A 12685-nucleotide genomic window follows, 5' to 3' on the forward strand; every position below is an offset into this window, starting at 1 on the left:
TTTCCTGTTCATGTTCCTGTATGTACATCTGTCCACACTCTACAATTTAAATATTCTTCCAAAGAAAGAGGTGGTGACTTTTACAGTAACTGTAGTGGTTTGGCATCCACTTCTAAGAGTTTGGAAGTGCCCATATGGAAATATCATCTTTGGTCAGTGAATATTAGTGAAACAGGGTGCTAAAGAGCTACTAACATAAGCTTTAAAGTTAGTCCTCACAAAAAAAATATAGTTTGGTGAGAGCTATCGGCAGCATCATGCAGAAAATGATGTTTACTTTTGTTTTCCAGAAGCAGAAGTAACACATTCACTTGTTTGGTTATTTCTTTCAAAGGATATATTTACACTACACACTAATGCTAGAGAAAATTTCTCTTTTCCACAGTAGTTTCATTGTATGGAGAAAGTATTTCATTTCTGCTACAGCATATAGCAAGAAAAACTACATTAATTGTAAATGTAAACAGTACAAAGTCTTATCTCTCTCTCTCTCTCTCATTTCTGTGTGTAAATGGTTCACCTCATGTTAGCACAACATAATTCAACACTTTCTACTAAATATTTTAGTATACAGGATATAATAATTTCAAACTCTGGCGTGGATTCGGGAAAATGCACCTTCACACATTCTCCAAATAGTATTAATTTTGTTCCTGTAATGTAAGTGATTTATATGTTGATCAAAATAAATTTATAAAATGCTTTAACATACAGTGTCGCAACTCTCAACTTTCTTGTAACGTATCTTCACTCATATGTTATTCAGATATGTGCTGTTATCTAATCCCCTATGAGCAGTGACCATCATATGTGCTTTATTTCAAAGACGTTTGTGGCAAATTTCATTTCTTATTGCTAAGAACACATTTTAACTCAATAGTAAGTGAAATTATTATGTTTCACAATTTTGTGCAGCCATTTACATTCTTATAAATGAAAACAGATAGAAATTTAACAATTTAAATGACCTAAAGGACTTTTAAAGTTTTCACATTTTTACGTGGCACTTAATATGAGTATTTACTTTGGCTTGTCTTGCACAATAAGTTCCCATTTTGGCTGTTTAACACTCTTGCCAAAAAGAGAGAAACTAAATTTGCATGGTTTATGAATGATCACGATTTCAGTCTACTTTGTACTTGGAGTTAGTTTCTGTCACATTTTGAGTGCACAAATATCTATAAGGACAGCAACTGCAAGATGCTTGGTGTATTTAGTCTAAAACAACTTCTGTAACGTGTGTGTTTCAGTAGATTTGTAGCAATCATCCACCAGCAATCATGTCAAATACAAACACCTTCAGTCGTCTAAATTTCCAGTTTTATTTTATTTGTGCTACTGGTTTCAACATTACATTACACTATCTACACGAACTCCTCACAGACTTGCAGGAAGAACCCCACAAGGAAAAAAATTGAGAAACTAGCACGAATACAGAGGCTTAAGACAATCATTCTTCCCACATGCTATTCGCGAGTGGAACGGGGTTGGAGGGCTCAGTCAGCCGTACGAAAGTCCCTCTGGCACAAAGTGATCCTTTCAATTTGTAAAAAAGAAGTTTACAGATACAAGTGACTGCATGCTGGCCCTATTTCGATTGTACAATAGGTGGGATTTTTCCCGCAAATCAGTCAGGTGGCCTGAAGATGACATAATGCTGAAACTGGTAGCACAAATAAAATGAAACTGGAAATTTAGATGGCTGAAGGTGTTTTGATTTGACATTTTATATTGAACAGCCAAGGTCCCACAATCATCTTGTATAGAGATGGACTTACAGAGACTATCTTTAAGTTGTCAGGCAAACAACAAAACTAAATAGAAAAATGTGTAATGCATACGTGCATTCCCATCAAGTGTTTATGCCAAGTATTATGCATATTTATGAGATCAAGAATGCTCAGTAGCAGCCAGGCTACAAGTACATTTGACAATTAAGCGTCAGCAAGGAGCATTACTGATGAAATCATACGAGGCAATGTTGTGCAACCTTAGTAGGGACAAGGTCCGACTATTTGGGAGTAGGATCTTACAATCTGAGACAGTGTTCCAAGACAAACTTCTGTCACAAAGTCTGCAAATGTGACGTCAGATACGCCTAGCAACAGCAATCTGAACGCCCATTGGCTGAAAATTTGGCTGGATAACGAGAGAAGTGTCCTTACTGGCTGAGGGAGAAAAGGGGTGCCTCTCTTGTCCTGCGGGGAGACAGGGCGAATTAGTAGTGAGGCGCCACTCAAAAAGCACGGCTGAGTAACTGGGGGCAGCTCCAAAAGAACGGCCGCGAGAAAATATTCCAGCTATTAAACACGAGATAAATTGAATGTTAGATATCAGTGAACGCCATGTGTCGTGGGCAGTATGTATCACAATTATGGAAAGTCTGAAGGGTGTTAATGTGTTGTTAAGGTTTGAATAATGGCGTAGCAAGGGCCACCATACTGGAAACTCTGTGAAGTGTTTCAAAGTAGGTTTTTTTAACGAGTATAGTACAAAATGTTGTTGACATTTAACAGCTGACATCCTGAAACACTCCACTTCAGCAGGATCGCACAGACATTGAACCTGGCGCCTGAGCGCTACTACTGTGCGATGAGGGACTACCGAAGCAGCAAGACTCCAGGTTAGTGATACAGAAACCAGATAAGCAAGGCAGAGTCGCTTCCTATAGCTACAATGCCACTGAGGGCATTGTAAATGGTCATTCACACTTCGTAACTCACAGGTAAATTATGTATCCACAAAGTTTTTCATTAACTATGTAGTGACATAAAAGGCCAGGAAGCTAAACTCTTTTTCATGTATACGTCCATACTGAAGTGATGAATGAAAATATGTACTAAGTCCAGGATTCGAACCCTTATCTCCTGCTTACTAGACAGATGTGCTAACTACTACGCCACCCTGGCACTGTGTCTTTGCACAACTGTACAGACTACTCTGTGCAGATGTCTGAGACTTGAAAAGATGTCTGGAAACATTACAGATTCATTGGTTAAACTTTTTTGAATGCCAACTATGTTTTCATAACTTTTCCTCCAATGAATTATTTCTGAGAAATCTATGGCTAGTCTGACGCAAAATACATATGTAGTTTTATTATTATTATTATTATTATTCCACACTGATCTACAAATGACTAGTAAGTAGTTAGAATTAATACTGAAGTACTTATAATAAACTGTTTTAAGCTAACACATTCCGTGTTAGTATATAAGATACAATCATTTGTCTAATAAACTTTAAACATAAGAAAATAAGCAAACAGCATTATCACCTGTGGCAAGTCCCATATAGTAGACTGACAGTTCTCCTCCACAGCAATGGATAACAGTGCCAGTTGCTTCATAAAACTCAACAACAATTTCAATCTTGTACGATTGTGTGGAGGCACAAACAATAATAGTATCTGTAGAATTTCTATAAGAAGTCTTTCCGATGTATGCACCCATAAAACAGAGTCTGTAGAAACAACATATGAAGTAGTTAAAAGACTGTGCAGTAATATATCGTACTACTCTAAGTAAATATTTATGTATAAAAATTTCCAGTATTTATGAAACTTATGCAGGTAAACATGGTGGCTTCAGGGCATGGAGGAATGGAATAAGAAAGAAATATATACCCATAATGAGGATAACAGTTTTGACAGCACTTACCAAACCTGTGCCCTTCTACTGTTTCAGGAATACTCTGGCTACTTCCTCTGGAGCTATCTGCAGAACTTGTTGCTGTATAATATGAACTGCTTTCACTTCCAGTACTATCAAGTGATGCTCTGCTCTATAGAATATCATCAAAGCTACAGTTAATACAGGAACAAAATAGTGAACATCTGTTTCACAAAACATGTTAGTTGAGTCAGAAACATGAGAAACACGTGCATAAATTCATGTAACTTGAGATTAACAAGCTCAGGCTTATCACCACACGTAAGACGCAAAGTGACAAAGAAATTTAAGGTACACAATCAGTTGATACTGAAAAAACTGTTCCCAGTGGTTAAGCAGTGCCAAATCTAGTGTGATTTCCATGCTTTTCCCACTTACCAAAAGTATGTTTAATAAACGTTAACGTGCCACAGCAATGCCTGTGCGACGTGCATGGCGTCGTCGCTGGCGGTGCAGTGTACCTGTCTATCGCAGTTTGAAAGCCATTAATTTACTTAGAAACAGTAGTGGACCTAAGATTGAGCCTTGGGGAACCCCATATGTGATTTCTCCCCAGTCAGAATTATCTCCCTGGATTCTGTTGGTTGAATTACTACTAAGTATAACTTTCTGCATTATTTTGGTTAGATATGATATGATCCATTGGTTGGTTATACCATCAGTCCCGTAAAAATTCCATTTATCTAGGAGTATACTACGATTCACACAATCAAATGCTTTGGATAGGTCACAGAAAATACCTACCGGCACTATTTTATTATTTAATGCTGGTAATATCTGGTGTGCGAACAGGTAAATGGCATTCTCAGTAGAGCAACTGTTCTGAAACCCAAACTGTGATTTTCTGAGGATATTATTGTTGCCAAAGTGAGATACTATTCTAGAATATATCACCTTCTCAAAATTTTTGGTAAATGATGTCAACAGTAAAACATGTCAGTAGTTATTGATGTCCCTCTTATCGCCTCTCTTAAAGAGGGGTTTAACAATTGGATATTTTACTCTCTCTGGGAAAATGCCTCGAGTTGGTGATGTATTAAATATTTCAGACAACACCGGACTTATTATATTGGAACAAATCTTTCATACTCTATTGGAAACACCATCAAAACCAGAAGTGCTTTTATTCTTGAGAGACTGTATGACCATCTTAATTTCAGATGTAGAAGTTGTTGGTACATTCATATGATGTAATTTTATGAGAGTTACTTCAACATATTGCTGTGATCTTTCTCTTGACCTGTTAGTCCCTATGCTTTCTACTATATTTAAGAAATGATTATTGAATACATTTGCTACCTGTGATTTGTCATTTACAAACCTTCCACTCGATTCAATAGTAATGTTATCCTCTTCTATGGTTGGTTGTCCTGTCTCTTGCCTCACTATATACCATGTTGGAATAACTCTGTTGTCCGACGTACTGATTTCTCACATTATGTGCATGTTTCTTGATTTTTTAATAACCTTTCTCAGTAATTTTGAGTAGTTTTTGTAATGCACAATACTGCAGAGTCTCGGCTTGTTCTTGGCAAAAGATACATTTCCCTTTTCCTTTCTCAAGATATTTTAATCCCTTTAGTGATCCACAGTTTTTTACATGGCTGTTTAATGTCCCTTCTGATTAGCTTATGTGGAAAGCTATTTTCAAATACAGATATTTGTCATGGATGGATTGAATTTTATATCGGCAATTGGTTCTTATAAATTTCATACCAGATAATTTCTTGTAAACTACTCTAAAAACATTTGATCTGAAGTCATTAATGATTCTGACTGACTTCCACTGAGGTGTATCCACACTGTAAGGCACTATGTTATTTATCCTGACTAACTGTGCATCATGATCAGAGAGATCATTTGTTACTGGGTAAACATTTATTTTCTTGCTTTGTGCCTCATCAAAGAAAACACTATCAATTAGTGACCTACTGTCTTTATCAAACCGTGTTGTAAAGTTAACTACTGAGAGCAAATTGTAGGATCCAAATAAGGTTTCCAGATCATTTTTCCTATCAGAATCCTTTAGAAAATCTACACTGAAGTCACCACAGACTATTAACTGCTTGCTGATGTCTGACTGCCAGCACAGTAAGGAATCCAGGTTCCTCATAAATAATTCAAAATTTCCCAGTGGGGATCTATAAACTGTTACAATTAAAAGTGAACTGTTTTTCAGCAGTAATTCACAAGTACACACTTCTATGCAAAATCTACTTGTGTCAATGCTTCTCAACTTGTGTTCTGTCTTAATATATGCAACACCTCCTCCTTTTCCCATAATTAGTTCTGCATGAGTAAGCTGGCAGACTGTAATCTTATATGTGTAACTTATCTAATCCTGTGGTTATGTGGTGCTCAGACAGACACAGGATGTCTATCTTTTCGTCTAAATTTTGCAAGCAGGGAAGAATAGCTTCTACCTTATTACTCAATCCTGTAATATTTTGGTGGAATAAGCTAACCTTACTTTTCTGTGCATTCTTCTGGGTCTCTTCTGTTATAGTGACTTCTTTCAAAACAGGGTGCCTGAAACTTGATTCTAACCTAAAAAAAAAGGTGCCCCTCTGACACCAGTAACCACAGGGATCTTACACTGTGTGATGACGGCCCCCGTACATACCCTGCAAGTAGTTCAGCCAACCTATCTTTCCCTCTCCTATTCAGGTGTAGGCCATGCCTAGTGTAGCCCCATCTCCCAATTGTATAGCATTATCAAACCAGGGATGGTCATGGGGCTGCAGGACCTCCATGAAACTCACATTTGTGTGTTTAGTTGCTACTCCTGTTTTATACAGGTCACCCCTAATACTTTAATTACTGTTCATAGCCAGGCTAATTCCTGCTCCACATAACCAATCCTCTCTGCGAAAACCTTTGCACAATTTTCCTGTGTCCTCTGTCACCTGGCTAAGGCTAGCACTTGGCTTCACAATACTTGTGACCCTGCTTCTAACTTTTCCTGCACCATCTGTCCTACACCCATCCCATGGCTATCTATGACCTAGCAGCAAGTCTCTTTTCTTCCTAATCTCTTTTGGTACTGACCTACACTGAGTTTCTTGGCTAGAAGCCTGCTGCACCCAACTGTAACCAATAGCTGTATGAGGCTCTTCCCCTCCTACTTTAGGCAACATTCCATATTTATTCAATATTGTCTTGCGGCCACATGTAAGCGTTGCTTCATGCAGTGGAGAATGGCAAAACAGAGGCACGCTGGCGACTGAGGCGTTGCGAAGTAGGCAGGCACAGATAGCCTTGGTGACAGCAGCAGTCTACCAACAGACTGACGCATGGACACACACAGACTGAGTGAAGCCTGGGGAGTGCTACGTAAGGGGAAGTGAGGCCAGCACACTAAGTTACGCTGCAATATACTGTGGGAGTAATAACAAAATGCTACCACCGAAGGTAAAAAACATCCTACTGCAGGATAGAAATAGTGGATCACAGGCAGCAACAGACAGAAGCCATTAGGAAGCAGTTTGGATATGAGGACGGATGTGGTCTGTGTCCGAATGTTCAATCTTCGTAGGTGACGATTCCGGAAGTCTGTTCCAGCTCGCAGGAGTCATCCGTTTGCCGTCAGATGTCAACTTCAGCTCTGGAGGTCGGCCCGAGATTGGTCGGCACCATGGATGACCAACTACAGTGAGAACTTCCAGCAGCACTGTCTGCAGCGAGGTCTTGGTCACAGGCGCCGCTGGGGACTGATGCCTGGACTTCACAGAAACCCGGCCTCGTGGCGCGTGGTCCGTCCACGACGGAACCTCCCAGACATCGCGACTGACGGCTTACCAGCCGCAGGCGTCGGCAACTGACCTCACGGCGACGTGGCTCCGAGCAGCGACGAGTTCATCTCAACCACAGGGCATCCTGGCTTCAGCGGAGCACTCGTGGCCTGAGGCTCCCGAGCGCGATCAGCAGTGTGCATTGTCAGAGAATCTACACAGCAGCAGCCAGGCGGAGGGATCCGCAGGGCTGGTCAACGACGACGAGGGAGAAATTGTGAAGTTCAATAAATAATTATAAAACTCCACGCCGTCTCAGTCTTTGGCACAGCCACTGTGTCTGCTGCTAACAAGGGGTGCAAAACACGTAACAAGTGGTGTCAGGCACACCCACGCCACGGCTTTGACTAGCACCATGTGGAGCAACCAAGAAATACCGAATAGGGTGAGTCCGACAACTGCCTTCTCTCTACGTTTTCTGTGTAGCTAGACATGTCGAGGGTAACGTTAAGGGATGTGAGAGTGTCATCTGAATGGCCAAGCAGCCCTGTAGACTTATCGCAATTTCGTGGGAATGATAAGTCATGTTAACTTAGTACCATCTAAATGTGTAGTGTGTGGATTAACAGGTCACGTCATTCCTTGCGATAAATTTGTCCCAAGCACTTGTGATGTGTGTGGCTTCTATGGTCATGTAATGGGCAATGTGGTAAGTCTAGATGGCTTGCCATTAGACGTGCATGGAATTAACTTGCTCCTGGGCAATACAATTTTATTTTTGTGAGGTGAGGTATACCAACGGAAAATACCAGAGACACGTGCAACCGGCACAAGTGACGCCATAGTCGCATTGACAGAGCAAGTTAAGAAACTGATTGAAGAAAATAAGTTGCAAGATCAGCACATGCAGAGGATGGAGCAAAAATTGTTGCAAAATACTCAATCAGGCTCGAGAAGCGATAGTGTAGAATGCAGGAGCACTGTCTTTTCCGGTATGGCAGATTGTTCAGTGGCTAATTTGATACCTTCCTTCTTGGGTAAAACATCAGAGAATATGAATTTTTCATTGGTGACGTACATAGTACGGCTACACTGTGTGGCTGGTCAGATGAAATGTGTTTGCAAATGGCGAGGTTACGGTTAGTAGGTGTTGGTTGGTTGGTTGGTTGGTTGGTTGGTTGGTTGGTTGGTTGGTTGGTTTGTGGGGGATAAAGGGGGGGGGGGGGGGGGGGAAGAAAAAAAAATCAGACAAATCGTAGGCCATAGGCCAGAATCAACACAAAAACACACACTTACATTAAGCTATAAAATCCCCCTGCCCGAATAAAATGCAGAACTATGTCCGCTATGGAAGAGTCGTCAGATAAAAGCGCAGAGAGCGTATCAGACAGCGCAAAAGTCTGCCTGAGCACAGTTAAAAGGGCGCACTCCAAAAGAATATGGACCACCGTCAAGGACGCCCCACAACGACAAAGAGGGGGATCCTCACGACACAGTAAATAACTGTGCGCGAGTCGGGTGTGGCCAAAGCGGAGCCGACGAAGGACGACTGATTCCCTGCGGTTGGCTCGCATGAATGACTGCCGCACAGTAGTCGTCTCCTTAATACGGCAGAGTTTGTTTGGCACGGGCAGGTTGCGCCAATCAGTGTCCCATAAATCGAAAACTTTGCGGCGTAATAGTGCCCGCAAATCAGTCGCCGGGAGGCCAATCTCCAGAGATGGTGCACTAGTGGCCTCTTTCGCCAGGCGGTCAACAGTTTCATTTCTGGGTATCCCAACATGGCCCGGGGTCCAAACGAAGACCACAGATCTGCCGCAACGGGCAAGAGTATGCAGGGACTCCTGGATAGCCATCACCAGACGAGAACGAGGGAAACACTGGTCGAGAGCTCGTAAACCGCTCAGGGAATTGCTACAGATAACAAAGGACTCACCTGAGCAGGAGCGGATATACTCTAGGGCACGAAAGATGGCGACCAGCTCAGAAGTGTAAACACTGCAGCCAGCCGGCAATGAACGTTGTTCAGAATGGTCCCCTACAGTTAGTGCATAACCGACACGACCAGCAACCATCGAACCGTCTGTATAGACAACGCCAGAGCCCTGATAAGTGGCCAGGATGGAATAAAAGCGGCGTCGGAAGGCCACCGGAGGGACTGAGTCCTTTGGGCCCTGTGACAAGTCGAGCCGAAGGCAAGGGCGAGGCACACACCATGGGGGTGTACGCAGAGGGGCCCGGGAAGGAGGTGGTACAGGGAAACACCCAAGCCCATAGAGAAGCTGTTTGACGCGTACGGCGATCGGACAACCCGACCGGGGCCAACGTTCTGGCAGACGGACGACTGACTGCGGGAACAGGACACGATAATTTGGATGCCCGGGCGAGCTAAAAACATGGGCAGAATAAGCAGCCAGTAATTGTTGGCGTCGTAACCGCAGTGGAGGGACACCTGCCTCCACAAGTATGCTGTCCACAGGGCTGGTCCGGAAGGCACCAGTGGCAAGGCGTATCCCGCTGTGGAGGATTGGGTCCAGCAGCCGCAACGCAGATGGGGATGCTGAGCCATAAGCCAGACTCCCGTAGTCCAGACGGGACTGGATTAACGCCTGGTAAAGCCGTAGGAGAGTAGATCGGTCGGCGCCCCACCTGGTGTGGCTCAGGCATCGCATAGCATTTAGATGCCGCCAACACGCCTGTTTAAGCTGCCGAATATGAGGCAGCCAAGTCAACCGGGCATCAAAAACCACCCCCAAAAACCTATGTGACTCCACCACTGAAAGAAGCTCGCCGTCAAGATAAAGCCGCGGCTCCAGGTGAACAGTGCGTTGCCGGCAGAAATGCATAACGCAGGTCTTGGCTGCCGAAAACTGAAAACCATGCGCTGCAGCCCAAGACTGCACCTTGCGGATTTCGCCCTGTAGCTGACGTTCAGCAGCTGCAATGCCAATAGAGCTGTAGTAAAGGCAGAAGTCGTCAGCATACAGCGAAGCGGAGACAGAATTTCCCACGGCCGCAGCAAGCCCGTTAATGGCTATTAAAAACAGACAGACACTTAGAACAGAACCCTGTGGCACACTGTTCTCCTGGACTTGGGAGGAACTATATGAGGCCGCGACGTGCACGCGGAAGGTACGATACGACAGAAAATTGCGGATATAGATCGGCAGAGGGCCCCGAAGGCCCCATCCATGAAGCGTAGAAAGGACGAGATGACGCCATGTCGTATCATACGCCTTCCGCATGTCGAAAAAGACAGCAACCAGATGCTGACGGCGGGCAAAGGCAGTACGGATGGCCGACTCCAGGCTCACCAGATTGTCGGCGGCGGAGCGGCCTTTACGGAACCCACCCTGAGACGGAGCCAGAAGGCCCTGAGACTCCAGTACCCAATTCAAGCACCGGCTCACCATCCGTTCAAGCAACTTGCAAAGAACGTTGGTGCCGCTAATGGGACGGTAGCTGTCCACCTCCAAAGGGTTCTTCCCCGGTTTCAGAATGGGGACAACAAGACTTTCCCGCCATTGCGACGGAAACTCACCCTCGACCCAAATGCGGTTTTAAAGGTCGAGGAGGTGTCGCTGGCAGTCCACTGAAAGGTGTTTCAGCATCTGAGAGTGGATGCTATCTGGCCCAGGAGCGGTATCAGGACAAGCGGTGAGGGCACTGCGGAATTCCCACTCACTGAATGGAACATTGTACAATTCAGGATGGTGGGTGCGAAAAGAAAGACTCCAACGTTCTATCCGCTCCTTAATGGAGCGGAAGCTCAAGGGGTAGTTGGCAGAAGCGGAATTCAGAGCAAAGTGCTCTGCCAAGCGGTTTGCAATGACGTCGGAGTCAGTACAAACTGCTCCATTCAGTGAGAGCGCAGGGACGCTGACAGGGGTCCGATAGCCATAGAGGCGGCGAATCTTGGCCCAGACCTGCGATGGAGTGACATGGAGGCCAATGGTGGACACATACCGCTCCCAGCACTCCTGTTTGCGTTGGCGGATAATGCGGCGGGGTCGCGCACGCAGCCGTTTGAAGGCAATAAGAGGTTCGATTGAGGGATGTCGCTTGTAACGCTGGAGCGCCCGCCGGCGAGCTTTAATCGCTTCAGCGATCTCAGGTGACCACCAAGGCACAGTCCGCCGCTGAGGGGACCCAGAAGAACGGGGAATGGCAGATTCGGCGGCAGTAACGATGCCGGTGGTGACCGATTGAACCACTGCATCAATGTCATCGTTAGAGAGAGGCTCAATAGCGGCAGTGGAGGAGAACAAGTCCCAGTCAGCCTTGTTCAGAGCCCATCTGCTAGGGCGCCCAGAAGACTGACGCTGTGGTAGTGACAGAAAGATCGGAAAGTGGTCACTACCACAAAGGTCGTCATGCACTCTCCACTGGACAGACGGTAAGAGGCTAGGACTACAGATCGAAAGGTCAATGGCAGAGTATGTGCCATGCACCACACTGAAGTGTGTGAAGGCACCATAATTTAATATCGAGAGATCGAGCTGCGCCAATAAATGCTCAACGATGGCGCCTCGACCTGTTGCCACAGACCCACCCCACAGATGGTTATGGGCGTTAAAGTCGCCCAGTAACAAGAAAGGTGGCGGCAATTGGGCTATCAGAGCAGCCAGGACATGCTGCGTGACATCACCATTCGGTGGAAGGTAAAGACTGCAGACAGTAACAGCCTATGGTGTCCACACCCGAACAGCGACAGCCTCTAAAGGTGTTTGGAGAGGTAAAGACTCGCTGTGAAGAGAGTTCAGGACATATATGCAGACGCCACCAGACACCCTTTCATAAGCTGCCCGGTTCTTATAATAACCCCGGTAGCCACGGAGGGCGGGGGTTCGCATTGCCGGAAACCAAGTTTCCTGCAGAGCAATGCAGAGGAAAGGGTGAAGGCTGATAAGTTGGCGGAGCTCAGCTAGATGGTGGAAGAAACCGCTGCAGTTCCACTGGAGGATGGTGTTGTCCATGGCTGAGAAAGGCTTGAAGGGGACTGGGAAGGGAGATTACGCCGCTGGGTCACCTGCTGCCTCCGATTTAGCACCTGTGATAGTGCTTTCCATGGCGTCTGATGGACCGGCGAGATCGAGGTCCTCAGCGGACGCCAGAATCTCCACCGCATCCTCAGACGCAGAGCTGGAAGGTTGCGGTGGGATGGCTGCCACGAGTTCCTTGGGCTGAGAGCTCTTCTTGGGTTTCTCACGGCGTTCCCTGGGTCGCACCGACTGGGAGGGCTTCACCGATTCAGTCTCCGGGACGGAGGAGGATCATGAAGCC

At 45.0% G+C, this 12685-nt stretch overlaps 1 protein-coding gene across 1 annotated transcript in view; it reads right to left on the reverse strand.

Moving 5' to 3' along the window:
* Positions 1-12685, reverse strand: part of LOC126298731 (DEP domain-containing protein 1A-like) — a 108684-nt gene that overhangs the window by 10929 nt on the left and 85070 nt on the right. The window contains exons 6-7 of the mRNA XM_049990171.1: positions 3660-3783; positions 3278-3462 (exon numbers count right to left, since the gene is read on the reverse strand). Of these exons, the coding sequence (XP_049846128.1) occupies positions 3278-3462; positions 3660-3783 (309 nt within the window). The remainder of the gene's footprint in view (positions 1-3277; positions 3463-3659; positions 3784-12685) is intronic.

The sequence above is a fragment of the Schistocerca gregaria genome, chromosome X (assembly GCF_023897955.1).
Source record: "Schistocerca gregaria isolate iqSchGreg1 chromosome X, iqSchGreg1.2, whole genome shotgun sequence".
In the NCBI taxonomy this organism is placed as follows: Eukaryota; Metazoa; Arthropoda; class Insecta; order Orthoptera; family Acrididae; genus Schistocerca; species Schistocerca gregaria.